The sequence below is a fragment of the Strongylocentrotus purpuratus genome, unplaced genomic scaffold (assembly GCF_000002235.5).
Source record: "Strongylocentrotus purpuratus isolate Spur 01 unplaced genomic scaffold, Spur_5.0 spur5_scaffold_18, whole genome shotgun sequence".
Taxonomy (NCBI): Eukaryota; Metazoa; Echinodermata; class Echinoidea; order Camarodonta; family Strongylocentrotidae; genus Strongylocentrotus; species Strongylocentrotus purpuratus.
In genome coordinates this window covers 33074132-33099872 of record NW_022145603.1, presented here as the reverse complement: position 1 = coordinate 33099872, position 25741 = coordinate 33074132, and the positions used below count along the sequence as shown (strand labels likewise).

General features: G+C 44.7%; 1 protein-coding gene across 1 annotated transcript in view; it reads left to right on the top strand.

Annotated features, from left to right (window-relative positions):
* LOC591221 (apoptosis inhibitor 5) overlaps positions 1–25241 on the top strand; it is a 31037-nt gene extending 5796 nt beyond the window's left edge. Inside the window, exons 7-12 of the mRNA XM_030989723.1 lie at positions 134–376; positions 19950–20143; positions 21447–21597; positions 22510–22604; positions 23705–23901; positions 25055–25241. Coding sequence (XP_030845583.1) covers positions 134–376; positions 19950–20143; positions 21447–21597; positions 22510–22604; positions 23705–23901; positions 25055–25137 — 963 coding nt within the window. The 3' untranslated portion in view covers positions 25138–25241. The remainder of the gene's footprint in view (positions 1–133; positions 377–19949; positions 20144–21446; positions 21598–22509; positions 22605–23704; positions 23902–25054) is intronic.
* The last annotated feature ends 500 nt before the right edge of the window (positions 25242–25741 follow it).

The window sequence follows — 25741 nt, the reverse complement described above, 5'->3', positions numbered from 1 at the left end:
TGTGTTTCCCTTGGGCGCTCGCTATAGACAGGTTTGACTGTATTTTGTGTTTGACTTATATAATTTGTTATCAAATAATGGATGTACCTCTGCCATATTCTAATTTTGTTTCTCTCCATCATCTCTTGCTTAGAAAAACGTCCAGTCAACGGCGTTTGTGTCGTACATATGTGAACGTGTCCTCCCCAATCTCACCTCCCTGGCTTCAGCACCCGATGAGAACGGAGCTTCGGGCGAAGAGAAGAAGGACAAAGAGAAAGATTCAAATTCAGGAGGTGCCAAACTAGAAATGTTGAAGCTGCTTGCCGAGATGGCAGCTAACTGCGGAGATCTACCGGCCGAACCACACATAGCCAACCTGTTCAGCACGTTAGTGGTGAGTAGATTCTCTTGTTACGGCTCCCAAAATTGGTGTGTGTGTGTGTTTAAATCCCCACTGTCCTACTTGTAGCTACTTGCTCCCTCTATATAGAAAACTTCCCCAATCGGTGCCTGTTGATCCCCATGATCCTCTTTTTCTTATGTTAGTTGAGAGCTGAGTTGATGAGATAGCCACCTGTCAGTGACCTGGCTGGTTGGTCTAATCCCTTCTGGCCCAGTAGTATTGATGGTCTTTAATTGAATTTTTACAGACGTGTATCAATCAGATATAACGTCACCATCCGAAAGAGGTACTCATTTCGAACCTGCGTCCTCGGCTGAATTAGTTTGTAACTTCCATTGTTAGCTGGATTACAGGCGCACGCCACAACGCCCTGTTTGAACACCCTCCTTTCTTTTGTTTGTACTTCTTCTGTTCTCTCCTTGGAGGAAATTTAGATATATTACTCATCAAGAATGGAATGTTTATTTATTTCTTGTTTTGTCAGTGTGCCATATTTTGTATCCCCCAGGAATATGCCGGTGGGGTACTTTGGATTCAGCAGCGTTATGCGCTGCCTCCGCGTCTGCCGCGTCATATTCTTGTGTGCGCTCTAACTGCCACATTCCTTGACGGATTTCTTTCAAATTTTGTATGTAGGTGTATCTTAGTATAATCTACACACCTATATCTTTTGGTGACGCTGCCCCCAGTGTGACGTCTTCTATAGGGTAAAATGCAATATTTGTGTGAATGGTTGAGTTGTGTGCGCTCTATAGGCCACATTTTGCAAGGGATTTTGTTCAAATTTTGAACAAAAGTGTATCTTGGTGTAATCTACGAGCCTCCAAGTTTTGGTGACGCTGCCTCCAGTGTTCCGTCTTTTATAGGGTCAAAGGTCATATTTTGATAGATGTCTTGTGTGCACTCTAGTGTGCGGTCTAACTGCATCATTCCACAGGGATTTGTTTCAAATCTTGTATGGAGGTGTATCTTCGTATAATCTACACACCTATAACTTTTGGTGATGCTGCCCCCAGTGTTCCATCTTCTATAGGGTAAAATGCCATATTTTGGTGGCTGTCTTTTGTGCGCTCTAACTGCCACATTTCTTGACAGATTTCTTTCAAATTTTGTATAGAGGTGTATCTCGATATAAGCTACAAACTTGTCTGTAGGGGGGGGGGGGGGGGGTGTCATGTTTGAGAAGAGTGCAAAGAGCTGTGTGATATGGATTCACAACACCCTTTTACCACCAGCTGATATAAGATTACACCTGTGTGTAGGGAAAGGGGGGGGGGGGTGGGGGAGCAGGGGGCGGTTGTCATCTTTGAGAAGAGTGCAGAGAGCTGTGTGAAATGGGTTCACAACACCCTTTTACCACCAGCTGAAATGTGATTATACCTGTGTCTAGGGGAAGGGGGGGGGGGGGGTGGGGGAGCAGGGGGCTGTTGTCATCTTTGAGAAGAGTGCAGAGAGCTGTGTGATATAGGTTCACAACACTCTTTTACCACCAGCTGATATATGATTACACCTGTGTGTAGGGGGCAGGGATGGTTGTCATGGTTGATAAGAGTTGAGAGAGCTGTGTGATGTGGGTTACAACACCCTTTTACCACCAGCTGATACATGATTACACCTGTGTGTAGGGGAAGGGGGGGGGGGAGCAGGGGGAGGTTGTCATCTTTGAGAAGAGTGCAGAAAGTTGTGTGATGTGAGTTCACAACACCCTTTTACCACCAGCTGATATATGAATACACCTGTTTGTAAAGGGGGGGGGGGGGGGGTCATCATGTTTGAGAAGAGTGCAGAGAGCTGTGTGATGTGGGTTCACAACACCCTTTTACCACCAGCTGATATAAGATAACACATGTGTGTAAGGGGGGGGGGGGGGGGGGTCGTCATAGTTGAGAAGAGTGCAGAGAGCTGTGTGATGTGGGTTCACAACACCCTTTTACCACCAGCTGATATAAGATAACACATGTTTGAAAGTGGGGGGGGGGGGGGGGGGGGTCGTCATGTTTGAGAAGAGTGCAGAGAGCTGTGTGATGTGGGTGCACTTACACCCTTTTACCACCAGCTGATGTAAGATAACACTTGTGTGTAGGAGGGGGGGGGGGGGGGGGAGTTGTCATGTTTGAGAAGAGTGCAGAGAGCTGAGTGATGTGGGTTCACAACACCCTTTTACCACCAGCTGATATAAGATAACACATGTGTGTAAGGGGGGGGGGGGGTCATCATGTTTGAGAAGAGTGCAGAGATCTGAGTGATGTGGGTTCACAACACCCTTTTACCACCAGCTGATATAAGATAACACATGTTTGAAAGTGGGGGGGGGGGGGGGGGGTCGTCATGTTTGAGAAGAGTGCAGAGAGCTGTGTGATGTGGGTGCACTTACACCCTTTTACCACCAGCTGATATAAGATTACACATGTGTGTAGGGGGGGGGGGCAGGGGGAGGTTCTCATCTTTGAGAAAAGTGCAGAGAGCTGTGTGATGTGGGTTCACAACACCCTTTTACCACAAGCTCATATAAGATTACACATGTGTGTAGGGGAGGCAGGGGGAAGTTGTCATGTTTGAGAAGAGTGCAGAGAGCTGTGTGATGTGGGTTCATAACACCCTTTTACTACCAGTTGATATAAGATGACACATGTGTGTAGGGGAGGCAGGGGGAAGTTGTTATGTTTGAGAAGAGTGCAGAGAGCTGTGTGATGTGGGTTCATAACACCCTTTTACCACAAGCTGATATATGAATACACCTGTGTGTAGGGGGCAGGGATGGTTTTCATAGTTGAGAAGAGTTTAGAGAGCTGTGTGATGTCGGTTCACAACACCCTTTTACCACCAGCTGATATAAGATAACACATGTGTGTAGGGGAGGCAGGGGGACGTTGTCATGTTTGAGAAGAGTGTAGAGAGCTGTGTGATGTGGGTTCACAACACCCTTTTACCACCAGCTGATATAAGATTACACATGTGTGTAGGGGAGGCAAGGGGAAGTTGTCATGTTTGAGAAGAGCGTAGAAAGCTGTGTGATGTGGGTTCACAACACCCTTTTACCACCAGCTGATATAAGATAACACATGTGTGTAGTGGAGGCAGGGGGGAAGTTGTCATGTTTGAGAAGAGTGCAGAGAGCTGTGTGATGTGGGTTCACAACACCCTTTTACCACCAGCTGATATAAGATTACACATGTGTGTAAGGGGGGGGGGGGGGGGGGGGTCATCATGTTTGAGAAAAGTGCAGAGAGCTGTGTGATGCGGGTTCACAACACCCTTTTACCACCAGCTGATATAAGATTACACATGTGTGTAGGGGAGGCAGGGGGAAGTTGTCATGTTTGAGAAGAGTGTAGGGAGCTGTGTGATGTGGGTTCACAACACCCTTTTACCTACAGCTGATATAAGATTACACATGTGTGTAGGGGAGGCAGGGGGAAGTTGTCATGTTTGAGAAAAGTGCAGAGAGCTGTGTGATGCGGGTTCACAACACCCTTTTACCACCAGCTGATATAAGATAACACATGTGTGTAAGGGGGGGGGGGGTCATCATGTTTGAGAAGAGTGCAGAGATCTGAGTGATGTGGGTTCACAACACCCTTTTACCACCAGCTGATATAAGATAACACATGTTTGAAAGTGGGGGGGGGGGGGGGGGTCGTCATGTTTGAGAAGAGTGCAGAGAGCTGTGTGATGTGGGTGCACTTACACCCTTTTACCACCAGCTGATATAAGATTACACATGTGTGTAGGGGGGGGGGGCAGGGGGAGGTTCTCATCTTTGAGAAAAGTGCAGAGAGCTGTGTGATGTGGGTTCACAACACCCTTTTACCACAAGCTCATATAAGATTACACATGTGTGTAGGGGAGGCAGGGGGAAGTTGTCATGTTTGAGAAGAGTGCAGAGAGCTGTGTGATGTGGGTTCATAACACCCTTTTACTACCAGTTGATATAAGATGACACATGTGTGTAGGGGAGGCAGGGGGAAGTTGTTATGTTTGAGAAGAGTGCAGAGAGCTGTGTGATGTGGGTTCATAACACCCTTTTACCACCAGCTGATATATGAATACACCTGTGTGTAGGGGGCAGGGATGGTTTTCATAGTTGAGAAGAGTTTAGAGAGCTGTGTGATGTCGGTTCACAACACCCTTTTACCACCAGCTGATATAAGATAACACATGTGTGTAGGGGAGGCAGGGGGACGTTGTCATGTTTGAGAAGAGTGTAGAAAGCTGTGTGATGTGGGTTCACAACACCCTTTTACCACCAGCTGATATAAGATAACACATGTGTGTAGGGGAGGCAGGGGGGAAGTTGTCATGTTTGAGAAGAGTGCAGAGAGCTGTGTGATGTGGGTTCACAACACCCTTTTACCACCAGCTGATATAAGATTACACATGTGTGTAAGGGGGGGGGGGGGTCATCATGTTTGAGAAAAGTGCAGAGAGCTGTGTGATGCGGGTTCACAACACCCTTTTACCACCAGCTGATATAAGATTACACATGTGTGTAGGGGAGGCAGGGGGAAGTTGTCATGTTTGAGAAGAGTGTAGGGAGCTGTGTGATGTGGGTTCACAACACCCTTTTACCACCAGCTGATATAAGATAACACATGTGTGTAAGGGGGGGGGGGGGGGGGGGGGGGGGTCATCATATTTGAGAAAAGTGCAGAGAGCTGTGTGATGCGGGTTCACAACACCCTTTTACCACCAGCTGATATAAGATTACACATGTGTGTAGGGGAGGCAGGGGGAAGTTGTCATGTTTGAGAAGAATGAAGAGAGCTGTGTAATGTGGGTTCACAACACCCTTTTACCACCAGCTGATATAAGATAACACATGTTTGAAAGTGGGGGGGGGGGGGGGGGTCATCATGTTTGAGAAGAGTGCAGAGAGCTGCGTGATGTGGGTTCACAACACCCTTTTACCACCAGCTGATATAAGAGAACACATGTGTGTAGGGGGGGGGGGGAGGGCAGGGACAGGTTCTCATGTTTGAGAAGAGTGGAGAGAGCTGTGTGATGTGGGTTCACAACACCCTTTTACCACCAGCTGATATATGAATACACCTGTGTGTAGGGGGGGGGGGATGGGGTGGGGAGGCAGGTGGGGGCTCTCATGTTTGAGAAGAGTGCAGAGAGCTGTGTGATGTGGGTTCTTAACACCCGATTACTACCAGTTGATATAAGATGACACATGTGTGTAGGGGAGGCAGGGGGAAGTTGTCATGTTTGAGAAGAGTGCAGAGAGCTGTGTGATGTGGGTTCACAACACCCTTTTACCACCAGCTGATATATGAATACACCTGTGTGTAGGGGGCAGGGATTGTTGTCATGTTTGAGAAGAATGCAGAGAGCTGTGTGATGTGGGTTCACAACACCCTTTTACCACCAGCTGATATATGAATACACCTGTGTGTAGGGGGCAGGGATGGTTGTCATGTTTGAGAAGAATGCAGAGAGCTGTGTGATGTGGGTTCACAACACACTTTTACCACCAGCTGATATATGATTACACATGTGTGTAAAGAGGGGGGGGGGGGGGGGGGGGTCATCATGTTTGAGAAGAGTGCAAAGAGCTGAGTGATGTGGGTTCACAACACCCTTTTACACCAGCTGATATAAGATAACACATGTTTGAAAGTGGGGGGGGGGGGGGGGGGGTCATCATGTTTGAGAAGAGTGCAGAGAGCTGCGTGATGTGGGTTCACAACACCCTTTTACCACCAGCTGATATAAGAGAACACATGTGTGTAGGGGGGGGGGGGGAGGGCAGGGGCAGGTTCTCATGTTTGAGAAGAGTGGAGAGAGCTGTGTGATGTGGGTTCACAACACCCTTTTACCACCAGCTGATATATGAATACACCTGTGTGTAGGGGGGGGGGGGGATGGGGTGGGGAGGCAGGCGGGGGCTCTCATGTTTGAGAAGAGTGCAGAGAGCTGTGTGATGTGGGTTCTTAACACCCGATTACTACCAGTTGATATAAGATGACACATGTGTGTAGGGGAGGCAGGGGGAAGTTGTCATGTTTGAGAAGATTGCAGAGAGCTGTGTGATGTGGGTTCACAACACCCTTTTACCACCAGCTGATATATGAATACACCTGTGTGTAGGGGGCAGGGATTGTTGTCATGTTTGAGAAGAATGCAGAGAGCTGTGTGATGTGGGTTCACAACACCCTTTTACCACCAGCTGATATATGAATACACCTGTGTGTAGGGGGCAGGGATGGTTGTCATGTTTGAGAAGAATGCAGAGAGCTGTGTGATGTGGGTTCACAACACACTTTTACCACCAGCTGATATATGATTACACATGTGTGTAAAGGGGGGGGGGGGGGGGGGGGGGGTCATCATGTTTGAGAAGAGTGCAGAGAGCTATGTGATGTGGGTTCACAACACCCTTTACCACCAGCTGATATAAGATAACACATGTGTGTAGGGGAGGCAGGGGGAAGTTGTCATGTTTGAGAAGAGTGCAGAGAGCTGTGTGATGCGGGTTCACAACACCCTTTTACCACCAGCTGATATAAGATAACACATGTGTGTAAGGGGGGGGGGGGGGTCATCATGTTTGAGAAGAGTGCAGAGAGCTGAGTGATGTGGGTTCACAACACCCTTTTACCACCAGCTGATATATGATTATACTGTACCTGTGTGTAGGGGGGGGGGGGCAGGTGGAGGTTGTCATCTTTGAGAAGAGTGCAGAGAGCTGTGTGATGCGGGTTCACAACACCCTTTACCACCAGCTGATATAAGATAACACATGTGTGTAGGGGAGGCAGGGGGAAGTTGTCATGTTTGAGAAGAGTGCAGAGAGCTGTGTGATGCGGGTTCACAACACCTTTTACCACCAGCTGATATAAGATAACACATGTGTGTAAGGGGGGGGGGGGGGGTCATCATGTTTGAGAAAAGTGCAGAGAGCTGTGTGATGCGGGTTCACATCACCCTTTTACCACCAGCTGATATAAGATTACACATGTGTGTAGGGGAGGCAGGGGGAAGTTGTCATGTTTGAGAAGAGTGTAGAGAGCTGTGTGATGTGGGTTCACAACACCCTTTTACCACCAGCTGATATAAGATAACACATGTTCGAGGGGAGGCAGGGGGAAGTTGTCATGTTTGAGAAGAGTGCAGAGAGCTGTGTGATGTGGGTTCACAACACCCTTTTACCACCAGCTGATATATGAATACACCTGTGTGTAGGGGGAAGGGATGGTTGTCATGTTTGAGAAGAATGCAGAGAGCTGTGTGATGTGGGTTCACAACACCCTTTTACCACCAGCTGATATATGATTACACATGTGTGTAGGGGGCAGGGATGGTTTTCATAGTTGAGAAGAGTTGAGAGAGCTGTGTGATGTGGGTTCACAACACCCTTTTACCACCAGCTGATATAAGATAACACATGTGTGTAGGGGAGGCCGGGGGAAGTTGTCATGTTTGAGAAGAGTGTAGAGAGCTGTGTGATGTGGGTTCACAACACCCTTTTACCACCAGCTGATATAAGATAACACATGTTTGAAAGTGGGGGGGGGGGGGGGGGGGGAGGGGGGTCGTCATGTTTGAGAAGAGTGCAGAGAGCTGTGTGATGTGGGTGCACTTACACCCTTTTACCACCAGCTGATATAAGATAACACATGTTTGAAAGTGGGGGGGGGGGGGGGGGGGGGTCGTCATGTTTGAGAAGAGTGCAGAGAGCTGCGTGATGTGGGTTCACAACACCCTTTTACCACCAGCTGATATAAGAGAACACATGTGTGTAGGGGGGTGGGGAGGCAGGCGGGGGCTCTCATGTTTGAGAAGAGTGCAAGAGAGCTGTGTGATGTGGGTTCACAACACCCTTTTACCACCAGCTGATATATGAATACACCTGTGTGTAGGGGGGGGGGGGGATTGGGTGGGGAGGCAGGCGGGGGCTCTCATGTTTGAGAAGAGTGCAAGAGAGCTGTGTGATGTGGGTTCATAACACCCTTTTACTACCAGTTGATATAAGATGACACATGTGTGTAGGGGAGGCAGGGGGAACTTGTCATGTTTGAGAAGAGTGCAGAGAGCTGTGTGATGTGGGTTCACAGCACCCTTTTACCACCAGCTGATATATGAATACACCTGTGTGTAGGGGGCAGGGATTGTTGTCATGTTTGAGAAGAATGCAGAGAGCTGTGTGATGTGGGTTCACAACACCCTTTTACCACCAGCTGATACATGTATATGAATACACCTGTGTGTAGGGGGCAGGGATGGTTGTCATGTTTGAGAAGAATGCAGAGAGCTGTGTGATGTGGGTTCATAACACCCTTTTACCACCAGCTGATATATGATTACACATGTGTGTAAAGAGGGGGGGGGGGGGGGTCATCATGTTTGAGAAGAGTGCAGAGAGCTGCGTGATGTGGGTTCACAACACCCTTATACCACCAGCTGATATAAGATAACACATGTGTGTAGGGGGCAGGGATTGTTGTCATCTTTGAGAAGAGTGCAGAGAGCTGTGTGATGTGGGTTCACAACACCCTTTTACCACCAGCTGATATAAGATAACACATGTGTGTAGGGGAGGCAGGGGGAAGTGTCATGTTTGAGAAGAGTGCAGAGAGCTGTGTGATGTGGGTTCACAACACCCTTTTACCACCAGCTGATATATGAATACACCTGTGTGTAGGGGGCAGGGATTGTTGTCATGTTTGAGAAGAGTGTAGAGAGCTTGTGTGATGTGGGTTCACAACACCCTTTTACCACCAGCTGATATATGATTATACTGTACCTGTGTGTAGGGGGGGGGGGGGCAGGTGGAGGTTGTCATCTTTGAGAAGAGTGCAGAGAGCTGTGTGAAATGGGTCCACAACACCCTTTTACCACCAGCTGATATAAGATTACACATGTGTGTAGGGGAGGCAGGGGGAAGTTGTCATGTTTGAGAAGAGTGCAGAGAGCTGTGTGATGTGGGTTCACAACACCCTTTTACTACCAGTTGATATAAGATAACATTTGTGTGTAGGGGAGGCAGGGGGAAGTTGTCATGTTTGAGAAGAGTGCAGAGAGCTGTGTGAAGTGGGTTCACAACACCCTTTTACCACCAGCTGATATATGAATTCATCTGTGTTTAGGGGGCAGGGATTGTTGTCATGTTGCGAAGAATGCAGAGAGCTGTGTGATGTGGGTTCACAACACCCTTTTACCACCAGCTGATATACATGTATGAATACACCTGTGTGTAGGGGGCAGGGATGGTTGTCATGTTTGAGAAGAATGCAGAGAGCTGTGTGATGTGGGTTCACAACACCCTTTTACCACCAGCTGATATAAGATAACACATGTGTGTAAGGGGGGGGGGGGGGTCATCATGTTTGAGAAGAGTGCAGAGAGCTGAGTGATGTGGGTTCACAACACCCTTTTACCACCAGCTGAAATATGATTATACCTGTGTGTAGGGGAAGGGGGGGGGGGGGGGTTGGGGAGCAGAGGGCGGTTGACATCTTTGAGAAGAGTGCAAAGAGCTGTGTGAAATGGGTTCACAACACCCTTTTACCACCAGCTGATATAAGATAACACATGTGTGTAAGGGGGGGGGGGTCATCATGTTTGAGAAGAGTGTAGAGAGCTGAGTGATGTGGGTTCACAACACCCTTTTACCACCAGCTGATATATGATTATACTGTACCTGTGTGTAGGGGGGGGGGGCAGGTGGAGGTTGTCATCTTTGAGAAGAGTGCAGAGAGCTGTGTGATGAGGGTTCACAACACCCTTTTACTACCAGTTGATATAAGATAACACTTGTGTGTAGGGGAGGCAGGGGGAAGTTGTCATGTTTGAGAAGAGTGCAGAGAGCTGTGTGAAATGGGTTCACAACACCCTTTTACCACTAGCTGTAATATGATTATACCTGTGTGTAGGGGAAGGGGGGGGGGGGGGGGTTGGGGAGCAGAGGGCGGTTGACATCTTTGAGAAGAGTGCAGAGAGCTGTGTGAAATGGGTTCACAACACCCTTTTACCTACAGCTGATATAAGATTACACATGTGTGTAGGGGAGGCAGGGGGAAGTTGTCATGTTTGAGAAGAGTGCAGAGAGCTGTGTGATGTGGGTTTACAACACCCTTTTACCACCAGGTGATATATGAATACAGCTGTGTGTAGGGGGGCAGGGATTGTTGTCATGTTTGAGAAGAATGCAGAGAGCTGTGTGATGTGGGTTCACAAACACCCTTTTACCACCAGCTGATATATGAATACACCTGTGTGTAAAGAGGGGGGGGGGGGGGGGTCATCATGTTTGAGAAGAGTGCAGAGAGCTGCGTGATGTGGGTTCATAACACCCTTTTACCACCAGCTGATATATGATTACACATGTGTGTAAAGAGGGGGGGGGGGGGGTCATCATGTTTGAGAAGAGTGCAGAGAGCTGCGTGATGTGGGTTCACAACACCCTTATACCACCAGCTGATATAAGATAACACATGTGTGTAGGGGGCAGGGATTGTTGTCATCTTTGAGAAGAGTGCAGAGAGCTGCGTGATGTGGGTTCACAACACCCTTATACCACCAGCTGATATAAGATAACACATGTGTGTAGGGGGCAGGGATTGTTGTCATCTTTGAGAAGAGTGCAGAGAGCTGTGTGATGTGGGTTCACAACACCCTTTTACCACCAGCTGATATAAGATAACACATGTGTGTAGGGGAGGCAGGGGGAAGTTGTCATGTTTGAGAAGAGTGCAGAGAGCTGTGTGAAAAGGGTTCACAACACCCTTTTACCACTAGCTGAAATATGATTATACCTGTGTGTAGGGGAAGTGGGGGGGGGGGGGGGGGGGGGTTGGGAGCAGAGGGCGGTTGACATCTTTGAGAAGAGTGCAGAGAGCTGTGTGAAATGGGTTCACAACACCCTTTTACCACCAGCTGATATATGAATACACCTGTGTGTAGGGGGCAGGGATTGTTGTCATGTTTGAGAAGAGTGTAGAGAGCTGAGTGATGTGGGTTCACAACAACCTTTTACCACCAGCTGATATATGATTATACTGTACCTGTGTGTAGGGGGGGGGGGCAGGTGGAGGTTGTCATCTTTGAGAAGAGTGCAGAGAGCTGTGTGAAATTGGTTCACAACACCCTTTTACCACCAGCTGATATAAGATAACACATGTGTGTAGGGGAGGCAGGGGGAAGTTGTCATGTTGAGAAGAGTGCAGAGAGCTGTGTGATGTGGGTTCACAACACCCGTTTACCACCAGCTGATATAAGATAAGACATGTGTGTAGGGGAGGCAGGGGGAAGTTGTCATGTTTGAGAAGAGTGCAGAGAGCTGTGTGAAGTGGGTTCACAACACCCTTTTACCACCAGTTGATATAAGATAACACTTGTGTGTAGAGGAGGCAGGGGGAAGTTGTCATGTTTGAGAAGAGTGCAGAGAGCTGTGTGAAGTGGGTTCACAACACCCTTTTACCACCAGCTGATACATGTATATGAATTCACCTGTGTTTAGGGGGCAGGGATTGTTGTCATGTTTGCGAAGAATGCAGAGAGCTGTGTGATGTGGGTTCACAACACCCTTTTACCACCAGCTGATATACATGTATGAATACACCTGTGTGTAGGGGGCAGGGATGGTTGTCATGTTTGAGAAGAATGCAGAGAGCTGTGTGATGTGGGTTCACAACACCCGTTTACCACCAGCTGATATAAGATAACACATGTGTGTAGGGGAGGCAGGGGGGAAGTTGTCATGTTTGAGAAGAATGCAGAGAGCTGTGTGATGTGGGTTCACAACACCCTTTTACTACCAGTTGATATAAGATAACACTTGTGTGTAGGGGAGGCAGGGGGAAGTTGTCATGTTTGAGAAGAGTGCAGAGAGCTGTGTGAAGTGGGTTCACAACACCCTTTTACCACCAGCTGATACATGAATTCACCTGTGTTTAGGGGGCAGGGATGTTGTCATGTTTGCGAAGAATGCAGAGAGCTGTGTGATGTGGGTTCACAACACCCTTTTACCACCAGCTGATATACATGTATGAATACACCTGTGTGTAGGGGGCAGGGATGGTTGTCATGTTTGCGAAGAATGCAGAGAGCTGTGTGATGTGGGTTCACAACACCCTTTTACCACCAGCTGATATATGAATACACCTGTGTGTAGGGGGCAGGGATGGTTGTCATGTTTGAGAAGAATGCAGAGAGCTGAGTGATGTGGGTTCACAACACCCTTTTACCACCAGCTGATATAAGATAAACACATGTGTGTAAGGGGGGGGGGGGGGTCATCATGTTTGCGAAGAATGCAGAGAGCTGTGTGATGTGGGTTCACAACACCCTTTTACCACCAGCTGATATAAGATAACACATGTGTGTAAGGGGGGGGGGGGGGTCATCATGATTGCGAAGAATGCAGAGAGCTGTGTGATGTGGGTTCACAACACCCTTTTACCACCAGCTGATATAAGATAACACATGTGTGTAAGGGGGGGGGGGGGGGGTCATCATGTTTGCGAAGAATGCAGAGAGCTGTGTGATGTGGGTTCACAACACCCTTTTACCACCAGCTGATATAAGATAACACATGTGTGTAAGGGGGGGGGGGGGGGTCATCATGTTTGCGAAGAATGCAGAGAGCTGTGTGATGTGGGTTCACAACACCCTTTTACCACCAGCTGATATAAGATAAACACATGTGTGTAGGGGGCAGGGATGGTTGTCATGTTTGAGAAGAATGCAGAGAGCTGAGTGATGTGGGTTCACAACACCCTTTTACCACCAGCTGATATAAGATAACACATGTGTGTAAGGGGGGGGGGGGGTCATCATGTTTGCGAAGAATGCAGAGAGCTGTGTGATGTGGGTTCACAACACCCTTTTACCACCAGCTGATATAAGATAACACATGTGTGTAAGGGGGGGGGGGGGGGGTCATCATGTTTGCGAAGAATGCAGAGAGCTGTGTGAAATTGGTTCACAACACCCGTTTACCACCAGCTGATATAAGATATCACATGTGTGTAGGGGAGGCAGGGGGAAGTTGTCATGTTTGAGAAGAGTGCAGAGAGCTGTGTGATGTGGGTTCACAACACCCGTTTACCACCAGCTGATATAAGATAACACATGTGTGTAAGGGGGGGGGGGGGGGTCATCATGTTTGCGAAGAATGCAGAGAGCTGTGTGATGTGGGTTCACAACACCCTTTACCACCAGCTGATATAAGATAACACATGTGTGTAAGGGGGGGGGGGGTCATCATGATTGAGAAGAGTGTAGAGAGCTGAGTGATGTGGGTTCACAACACCCTTTTACCACCAGCTGATATAAGATAACACATGTGTGTAAGGGGGGGGGGGGGGGTCATCATGATTGAGAAGAGTGTAGAGAGCTGAGTGATGTGGGTTCACAACACCCTTTTACCACCAGCTGATATAAGATATCACATGTGTGTAGGGGAGGCAGGGGGAAGTTGTCATGTTTGAGAAGAGTGCAGAGAGCTGTGTGATGCGGGTTCACAACACCCGTTTACCACCAGCTGATATAAGATATCACATGTGTGTAGGGGAGGCAGGGGGAAGTTGTCATGTTTGAGAAGAGTGCAGAGAGCTGTGTGATGTGGGTTCACAACACCCGTTACCACCAGCTGATATAAGATAACACATATAAGATAACACATGTGTGTAAGGGGGGGGGGGGGGTCATCATGTTTGAGAAAAAAGCAGAGAGCTGAGTGATGTGGGTTCACAACACCCTTTTACCACCAGCTGATATAAGATAATACATATAAGATAACACATGTGTGTAAGGGGGGGGGGGTCATCATGTTGAGAAAAAAGCAGAGAGCTGAGTGATGTGGGTTCACAACACACTTTTACCACCAGCTGATATAAGATAACACATGTTTGAAAGTGGGGGGGGGGGGGGGGGTCATGTTTGAGAAGAGTGCAGACTGCAGAGAGCTGTTGTGATGTGGGTGCACTTACACCCTTTTACCACCAGCTGATATAAGATAACACATGTGTGTAGGGGAGGCAGGGGGAGGTTGTCATGTTTAAGAAGAGTGCAGAGAGCTTTGTGATGTGTTTTCACAACACCCTTTTACCACCAGCTGATATGATTACACCTGTGTGTAGGGGGGGGGGGGGGTTGTCATGTTAGAGAAGGGTGCAGAGAGCTGTGTGATGAGGATTCACAACACCCTTTTACCACCAGCTGATATATGATAACACCTGTGTGTAGGGGGGGGGGGGGGAGGGGGGGGGGGGTTATGTTTGAGAAGGATGCAGAGAGCTGTGTGATGTGGGTTCAAAACACCCTTTTACCACCAGCTGATATATGATAACACCTGTGTGTAGGAGGGGGGGGGGGTTGTCATGTTTGAGAAGGGTGCAGAGAGCTGTGTGATTTGGGTTCACAACACCCTTTTACCACCAGCTGATATATGATTACACCTGTGTGTAGTGGGGGGGGGGGGGGCAGGGGGAGGTTGTCATGTTTGAGAAGAGTGCTGAGATTTGTGTGATGTGGGTGCACGTACATCCTTTTACTATTGTAATTGTAGTCAAGCAATCAAGCAAATTAATGATTCAGTCGGAATCGCATGAATGGTAAATGGGAATATTACAAGCAGTTACATTGAATGGTAGTGGATGAGAATAAACATGAATAATTCAAGGTTTTTTGAAAAATATCTTCGTACCCTTGAAAGGCTGAATTGCGATACAATTCACAGATGCGATAAATGCGATGGACATATGATGAATAAATGAAATGAATAAATAGAGCTTACGACAATGGAAATGGTGCAGAAAGTCCAATGAAGCTGAAGAGAGTTGAACATGAAGGAAGGGGCTCACGCAATGATGGTGCGTAGGCTTGAGGAAAATGATGAAAATAAAGTCAGTGCCGAAGCAAAGCAGTAAGTCGCTCGATGAGTCGGATGATGAGCTGTTTGATGTGGGTGCACATACACCCTTTTACCACCAGCTGATATAAGATTACACCTGTGTTTAGGGGGGGGGGGTTGTCATGTTTCAGAAAAGTGCAGAGTGCTGTGTGATGTGGGTGGACTTACATCCTTTACCACCAGCTGATATTAGATAACACCTGAGGGGAGGGGGGGGGGGGGGAGGCAGGGGGAGGTTGTCATGTTTGAGAAGAGTGCAGAGAGCTGTGTGATGTGGTTTCACAACACCCTTTTACCACCAGCTGATATATCATTTCACCTGTGTGTAGGGGGGGGGGGGGGGGGGGTGGGGAGTTAGGGGGGAGGTTGTCATGTTTGAGAAGAGTGCAGAGAGCTGTGTGATGTGTCGTTTCACAACACCCTTTTACCACCAGCTGATATATCATTACACCTGTGTGTAGGGGAGGGGGGGGGGGGGAGGCAGGGGGAGTTTGTCATGTTTGAGAAGAGTGCAGAGAGCTGAGTGATGTGGGTTCACAACACCCTTTTAACACCAGCTAAAATATGATTACACCTGTGTGTAGGGAAAGGGGGAGGTTGTCATGTTTGAGGAGGTTGCAGAGAGCTGTGTGATGTGGGTGGACGTACATCCTTTTACCACCAGCTGATATCAGATTACACCTGTGTTTAGGGGGGGGGGGGGGTTGTCATGTTTCAGAAATGTGCCGAGTGCTGTGTGATGTGGGTGGACTTACATCCTTTTACCACCAGCTGATATTAGATAACACCTGAGGGGAGGGGGGGGGGGGGGGGGGTTGTCATGTTTGAGAAGAGTGCAGAGAGAGCTGTGTGATGTGGGTTCACAACACCCTTTTACCACCAGCTGATAGATAATTACACCTGATTGTAGGGGGGGGGGGGTTGTCATGTTGAGAAGAGTGCAGAGAGTTGTGTGATGTGGGTGCACAACACCCTTTTACCACCAGCTGATATATGATTACCCTGTGTGTAGGGGGGGGGGGGGTGATGGTCGTCATGTTTGAGAGAAGGGTGCAGAGAGCTGTGTGATGTGGGTGCACAACACCCTTTTACCACCAGCTGATATATGATTACACCTGTGTGTAGGGGGAGGGGTGGGGGGAGGCAGGGGGAGGTTCTCATGTTTGAGAAGAATGCAGAGAGCTGTGTGATGTGGGTGGACGTACATCCTTTTACCACCAGCTGATATTAGATAACACCTGATGGGAGGGGGGGGGGGTTGTCATGTTTGGGAAGAGTGCAGAGAGTTGTATGATGTGGGTGCAAGTACATCCTTTTACCACCAGCTGATATATGATTACACCTGTGTGTAGGGGGGGGGGGGCAGGGGGGAGGCAGGGGGAGGTTCTCATGTTTGAGAAGAATGCAGAGAGCTGTGTGATGTGGGTGGACGTACATCCTTTTACCACCAGCTGATATTAGATAACACCTGATGGGAGGGGGGGGGGGGGTTGTCATGTTTGGGAAGAGTGCAGAGAGTTGTGTGATGTGGGTGCAAGTACATCCTTTTACCTCCAGCTGATATTAGATTACTCCTGTTTGTAGGGGAGGGGGGTGGTTATGTTTTAAAAGAGTGCAGAGAGCTGTGTGATGTGGGTGCATGTACATCCTTTTACCACCAGTTGATTTAAGATAATTATGATGATAATAATGATGATAATGATGACGATAATAATGATAATGAGGATGATGATAATGATGATGATGATAATGATGATGATAATGATAATGATGATGATGATGATGATAATGATGTGATCACGATGATAATGATAATGATAATGATAATGATGATGATGATAATGATGATGATAATGATGTGATCACGATGATAATGATGATGATGATAATAATGATGATGTTAATGATGATGATAATGAAGATGATAATGATGATGATAATGACGATGAAAATGATGATAATGATGATGATGATGATAATGATGATGATGATAATGATGATGATAATGATGATAATGACATTGATAATGATGATGATAATGATGTGATCACGATGATAATGTGATCACCATAATGATGATGATAATGATGTGATCACGATGATAATGATCATGATAATGATGATGATAATGTTGATGATAATGATGTGATCACGATAATGATGATGATAATGACGATGATAATGATGATGATAATGATGTGATCACGATGATAATGATGATGATAATGATGATGATAATGATGATGATAATGTTAATGATAATGATGTGATCACGATGATAATGATGATAATAAAAATGATGATAATGTGGTGATAATGAAGATGATAATGATGATGATAATGACGATGATAATGATGATGATAATGATAATGATAATGATGATGATAATGTTGATGATAATGATGTGATCACGATGATAATGACGATAATGATGATGATAATGATGATAATGATAATGATAATGACGATGATAATGTTGATGATAATGATGTGATCACGATGATAATGATGATGATAATGATGATGATAATGATGATGATAATGTTGATGATAATGATGTGATCACGATGATAATGACGATAATGATGATGATAATGACGATGATAATGATGATGATAATGATGTGATCACGATGATAATGATGATAATGATGATGATAATGATGATGATAATGTTGATGATAATGATGTGATCACGATGATAATGATGATAATAATGATGATGATAATGATGATGATAATGACGATGATAATGATGATGATAATGACGATGATAATGATGATGATAATGATGATGATAATGTTGATGATAATGATGTGATCACGATGATAATGACGATGATAATGATGATGATAATGATGTGATCACGATGATAATGATGATAATGATGATCATAATGATGATGATAATGTTGATGATAATGATGTGATCACGGTGATGATAATGATGATGATAATGATGATGATAATGTTGATGATAATGATGTGATCACGATGATAATGACGATGATAATGATGATGATAATGATGTGATCACGATGATAATGATGATAATGATGATGATAATGATGATGATAATGTTGATGATAATGATGTGATCACGATGATAATGATGATGATAATGATGATGATAATGATGATGATAATGACGATGATAATGACGATGATAATGATGATGATAATGATGATGATAATGATGATGATAATGTTGATGATAATGATGTGATCACGATGATAATGATGATAATGATGATGATAATGTTGATGATAAAATGTGATCACGATGATAATGATGATAATGATAATGATGATGATAATGATGTTGATAATAATGATGATAATGACGATGATAATGATGATAATGTTGGGATCACGATGATAATGATGATGATAATGATGACGATAATGATGATTATTATTATCAATATTATTATTTGTTATCATTATTATTATTGATATTGATATTGATGTTGTTTATTATCATTAATATTATTCCCTTTTTTCACCAAACATATATTTATCACAAATTTGCAGTTGTCATTTACCTTTTCCTATATGTTTCTACATATCTTTCATTTTATTGACGTAGAGGATGCTTTTGATATCCTTAATTTCTGTTTATTAGTGTGCAACTTTCGGCTTTTCCGAGCTATGAATTCTTATTCTATGAGCTTTTATCTCCTCTTGGGTAGTTACCCGAGGTGGGTCACGAAAACAAAGAAATAGGGAGATATCCACTACTCGGCCCATGGTCTAATTTTGTTCATATGCTAATTAATAGGTATTCAAGTAAATAGTCATTAGGAAGGGGGGGGGGTTGTCATGTTTGAGAAGAGTGCAGAGAGCTGTGTTTTGTGGGTGCACTTAAAAACCTTTTATCACCAGCTGATATAAGATTACACTTATGTGTAGGGGGTGGGGGGGGGGGGGGTGTTGTCATGTTTGAGAAGAGTGCAGAGAGCTGTGTGATGTGGGTGCACGTCCACCTTTTTACGACCAGCTGATATATAATTGTATCCTCAGGCAGTATGCGTTATGCCGCCGCGTCATATTCTTTTGTGCGTTGTAACTGCCACATTCCTTGACAGATTTCTTTCAAATTTTGTATGGAGGTGCATCTTGGTATATAACTCTACACACCCATATCTTTTGCTGATGCTGCCCCTAGTATTCTGTCTTCTATAGGGTAAAAGGCCATATTTTTGTGGCTGTCCTTTTGTGCGCTCTAACTGGCACATTTCTTGACAAATTTTCTACAGAGATGCATTATACTATAATCTTCACACCTATTGTCCCCTTGGAGGGGTTATAGAAATGCTGCCTTGCGTCCGTAACAAATTATTGTTTTGGTAATGCTGCTCCTAGTCATGGCAATAGCCTGAGCCACTAGTGGCGACCTCTCTACGTCATCCTTTTTGTTTCAAGGAGGGGAGAGGGGATCTTTGTCCCTCCTTCAAACATAAGGATGACACAAAATCACTGCCACTGCCGCATTCGCATTGCGCGGCAATACAGATTGCGATATTTCTAGTTTCTTGAGGAAACGAGGTGCATTCCCTTGCCACTGTTACATCTATCAGCTGAAACTAATGACAGTGTGTAAACACACCAGTGGTGAAGGCCCTTATTCTCTTATGCAGGATGTATGATGGGGCCTTCCCACTAGCACATCTTTGCTGATTCTCTTTCTATTTCCTTTCACAGGAGTACATGCCTCTGCCTCCCGCAGCTGAAAGTGAGGACAGTGAGAACACACCGGCCAGTGAAGGTCCTCAGCTCCAGTTCTCATATGTAGAATGTTTGATGTATACATTCCATCAGCTGGCCAGGAAGCATCCTGAATACTTAACAAGTGAGGAGGATACTGTCCCTGAGAGGCTCAAGGACTTCAGGCTCAGGTAAGTCTCTCACCCCCTGTCCACACACAACATTTTCCGTGACTAATCATGATTAGCTATTCCGTTTCGCGATAGTGATACCGTTTCGCGATAGTTTTACGACCAAAATTGTAGGTGTGGACGCTCACTAACGATACGTCGTATAACGAAACTAGTCTAACGAAACGCAGGTTTGGGCATCGTTTCGAACTGAAACTCGATAAAGAATCACGCCTAATCACGTAAATTTTGTGTGTGGACAGGGGGAGTGTAACTAGTGTAACTAACTGGGCGGGGCTTAACGTGACCTCGAGCGAAATGAGACCAGACCTCTTATCACTATCGCAAAACTCTATAAAGAATCACGGAAAATGTTGTGTGTGGACAGGGGGCATTTTATACGATGATTCTTTAGTGACGACGTTTCTTGTGTGTGGACATCCTGGAATTTATACGATGATTCTTTATACGACGTATCGTTATAGAGTTTCGGGATAAATTGTTTTGTGTGTGGACACGCTGTCAATCTCTTTCTTTCTGTCTTCTCATCGTCTGCCTGCATGAAAGCCTCAAGAACATACAGTCAAACCTGCTTTAGTGACCACCTGTCTACAACAAGCACATCCCCTCCCCCCTTGGAAATGGTTTCTCATTCAAACATGTACTAAATGAACCTGTCTACACAGACCACCTGTCTACAAAGACCACTTTTTGTGCTTTTCCTTGAGAGGTCGCTATAGACAGGCTTGATTGTACCCTCAACAGCAATAGGAGCCTTCTTACGAGCAGCCGGTGATGCTCTTAATAGTATTATGTATTTGACTTCACCTGGGCCTTCAAATCTCTGGTGTAATACATCACCAGGGTTTCCTCCTGCTTTTATACCGATAATACAGTAAGTTCTTAATGTGCAAAGGTGTTGACTCTCCTACACAAGGGGCTCCATTTAAAGCCAATGGGTCGTCAGTTTCCATTTGCAGAAGGTCATAATTTGGTGACACCAGACTTGGTGAAAATACCAGTAATAGGTGTACATGTCTTCACACAGCAAACCTGTAGGCCAGTCATCAGGTGATGAAAATGTCAGATAATGACTTTACCATATGGGGGGTTCGGTGGAAAAGACAGAGCATTACATAAAAGCCTGTTGTTCATAACACTGAAGTTAATCCTGGTGTTACACAACACCTGTTACCAAAACATTGTCAAAAGAGCCCACTTCTATCTGTCTCTAACATTGACATTTGCTATATGTATTCACCTTGAAGTAAAAATAAAATGAAAAATTAATTAATTCTTCTATTTGATGATGTTATTTCTCTAGGTTGCAGTACTTTGCTAGGGGTGTACAGCTTTATAAGAGGCAGCTTCGTCTAGCGCTCGAGGGCAAGGTTGGAGATCAGCTGAAGACAGATGAAAACAAGCTCAAGGTTGTCGCCCTCAGGATCACATCAAACATTGACTTACTCACAAAGGTAGGACCAAAAGCTTGGAATTCAATCATTACTACAGTCATTATGCCTCAGCCATACGTAGTGGATACTGGAGGAATTATGGCTTCAGGTTGTCCGTCCGTCCGTATTTATTCTTGTGAACGCGATAATCTAAGAACGAATCAAGGTATCATATTTAAAATTAAAATAGAAGGTTAACGGTTCCTCCGTTCTGTCACTTCCCCATTGATTTGATATCAATCAGATTTTATCATTAAAGCAATATGGGACATTAAAGAAATACAGTACTAGAGGCACTATCGCAAAATCTCCTCTAGCAGCATCTCGGGTCAGCTGTAGCAGTATGGTTCCGTAATTCGCTGCTTCCCTAGGTACACTGTGGGTTTTCATATCAACTCCTCTGTCTGCGAAGTGGAAATTAGGTATTGGGTTACGCACTGAGGGCAAGTTGACCACGAGATGGTGCTGTGCAATGAACAGTACGCTAGAGCAGGAAGTTCATCAGTTCAATATCGCTTCAAAGCAAGCAAGCAACGTGATCATACCTTTATGTTATCCAAATTGTTTTGCATTTTGTGTGTAGGTCATGACGATGATCTCATATAAGGGATATCAACCTATCATAGAAAGATGACTTACATGTAGATTGAAGCAGAGAAATGAGAAATTATAACTTTTGGACTTTAAGAAAAATCATCCAAAGCAGTTCTGAAGAAAAATGAAGTTGGAAAGCAGACTCTACCTCTGCAATTACATATCCATACATGTACAGTAGATCTACCATAGAAAAAGAGTGCTCTTTGGTAAATTCGGCTAAAAATTATTTATAGCTGTGAATTGCAAGAACTGGTTTATGATGCAAGTACACACAATTGTTGGTAATTTAAACCAGTATTTCTTTATTCTCTGTGTTTTTTGTGTTCTTTGACTCAGGATCTGTTCCACAACCCTCCCTCGTATAAGAGTACAGTCATACTGTCATGGAGACCTGTTACCAAGCAACCATCTTCACCTAAAGAACAACCAGGGTAGGTATCATGGATAAAATGAGAACATAGGTAAACAGCTCATTAAATATCAGTGCTGTTCTTATATCATTATAATTTTTATTTTTCATACAGTTAAAGACTTAATTATTCATACCTATCTAAATTTGATGTTTTTGTGTTTTTTGTTACTCCAGAATGATAGGTGCATTGGTTGAATTTGGGCCTTTGTTTAATACTTTTAGATAAAAGCTTTAATTTTTGAGTCAGAATAATTCAGGAGAGCTTAGGTATTTGTTCTAGTTCATCCTGACTGTGCCATGGACCAGTGATGGCCTGGTGGTAGAGTCGCTGCCCGGCAAGCAGTAGATGCAGGTTCAAGTCCCGCTGGTTCCAAGATTTTTTCTGACTTGTTTTTCAATACAGATCGATCAATCGATCTTATTTACTGGGTGTAAGCCACAAATATGTTTAAATAAAAGCTTTAATATGTCACATTCTCAAGAAACATGAATCGAGACACATCAAATGCTCACGTACCTAAAAAATTACAAAACTTGGTAAGAGTATAAATAATTTAGTTGTTGACTGTAGGTAAACAGCATCTTCACAACGAGTTTAGGTAGTATTGGAAAGTAAGCAATATGTAAACGGCAATTGATTTATTTCGTAAGAAAATGTTCCACAGTTTCTGGAAGGGTTTTGTTGGTTTCTATCTTCAATTTGCATCGGACACAGAGGAGCAATGTCACACCCATCGCATTTCTTGATTGTCTCATTTTCCTTGCTCTGAATCCCCTCTTATCATCCATAAGAACAAATACACCCTAATTACATCGTCGCCTGGCTGGCAGAAGGGCGTTAGCACTGAATCGCCTCTAACTTTTATAAAGCTGATTTATTTTGGAGAGAAAAAATTTGTGGCCGTGTTCCACTACAACATTTCTATTAGTCTTTTATGTTTTAAACCAATTTTCGAGACGGAAAGCAGTTCAAATATAAAACAAATCTTTAAATGCGAATATTTTGAAAAGTAGTTTTTTGAGTCGCTCGCGCACTAACGACCTTCGGCCACCCGGCCGACGATATGTATGATGTGATTTGTAATGTGCTCTTTGCGTTCCTCCTTCCTTTTACATCAGACAAAAGAGGAGCAACATCACCCCCATCTCGTTCCCCGAGGGAGTTGCCCCAGCCAAGAAGAAGAGCCAGAATAGGGGTGGTGGAGGGGGGCAGAAGAGGAGTAACAGGGGTATGTATGCACCCCCTGGTGGAAAGTACAGTCAGAAGGCAGGCTCAGCTCCTGGAGGCGGTGATGCTAACTATGGAGATAACTACGGTGAGTGGGGTGTACTTTGATGCACAACAAAATAGCATATATGTGGAACCGTAGTAAATTTGGTACCAACAGCATATCAAGTATGTGGGACTGTGGAGAAATATTTTTGACTGGGTTGAAAATACGAAAGAAAGTTGATGAAAAAGAAATAGTCAAATTAAAATAAAGTGATGTGAATGTATCCATGAGGGTGAGGGATTGGTAGGGGGCAAGGGAAGACAAAGTGAGAATGAAAACCTTTGTCAAATGGATGAATATTTGGTTCCTCTTTTTATGTGCCCCTACATTTTCATGATTTTTAAGGTTAGAAAGTTGTAATCATCCACTCTACTACTTTTAACATACTATTAAAGATCTTAATAATCATAGATGTGCCAGTTTCAGTTTGGTTGATCACAACTCAAAAATATTAATTTCCTTTCTTATCCTTCCTCACAATATTCCTGAATAATCCCTTTCCCCTCCATCTCCTACTTCGATTTAAAACCTAATTATACCAGCTTATGTCTCTTTTAAAGAATGTTCCGCAGTAATGTTCAAGCGTACCTTAGCTGCGCAGGGCCAGCTGGTTATGTATTCACAATGCACAATACCTAGAGTTCCTTGCATGTACAGTAAATACATGATCAGCTACTCCTGAAGAGCTATGGTGCGCACAAAGGCTACTGTCCTCGATTAATTTATTTTAATTTCAACTGTCATTATGAACTTGTCTCATCTATATTAATTTAGATTCAAGATTCAAATGAGGTTTTATTTCCACGACTTATCAAAAAGTCCAAAGAATAAAAATGCAAGTTTACATCAAACATACAATCATATAAAAGGTATATTTAGGTTGACGTATTGCTATCTAAACCTCTGAAGGCAACACTTAAACACTATTGAATGAATATTTTGCACCCAAAACCCTTGAACCGCAATTTTACCACTACCGGTCTTAACCTTGAGTTCCTGGTATTATGTGCAGTAAATGCATGATAAGCTAGTCCTGAAGAGCTATGGTGCGCACAAACGCTTCTGTCCTCGATTAATTTATTTTAATTTCAACTGTCATTATAAACCCGTCTCATGTAGGAAGTGCGATATCCAAGTAAGGAAAGTGGAACATTGTGATTAAGATTTTGTCTCTTGTTTTTCTTTTGTTAACTAGGAGGCATGCAGGGCTACCAGAACCAGCAGGGGCGTGGAGGCTACGGGCGCACCAGAGGACGAGGGAGGGGCCGATACTACTAGGAGAATAACCTCATAGGATGCTACATAGGATGTATATACACTGAACTCTAGTATGTACAATCAAACCTGCTTTAGTGACCACCTGTCTACAAAGACCACCTGTCTACAAGGACCACATTTTTTGCTACCCTTGAAAATGGTTTCTCACTGAAACATGTACTAAAGGAACCTGTCTACTAAGACCACTGTTTGTGTTTCCCTCGGGTGGTCGCTATAGACGGGTTTGATTGTAGTTAGATCACCATTCAGATGAATCTCTTCTGTATTTTAAAGCTACTCATGTATGCTGATTGGCTGGGCTCAACACTGAGGTCTCTGTCCTGAGGGTCATCCACAGCAAACTACGTGGACTGCCCTTTTAAGGCAATGTGACGTTCTCCGTCGTGCAAATCTAAAAGTCCCTACTACGAGTGCATGCACCCTTCTTCATTTAGTGACATGTGACTGAAGAGAGTATGGGATCCATCTAGTTTACCACAGCCTGGTTGATATCGGGCCCTGCTATAGGTCTATTCTTAAAGCCAGGGGAATACCCCAGTTCTCGTGATGGTATGACTTCATTTGCAGTCTTCATCTTATGTTATTAATCAGAGATGTGCCAGTG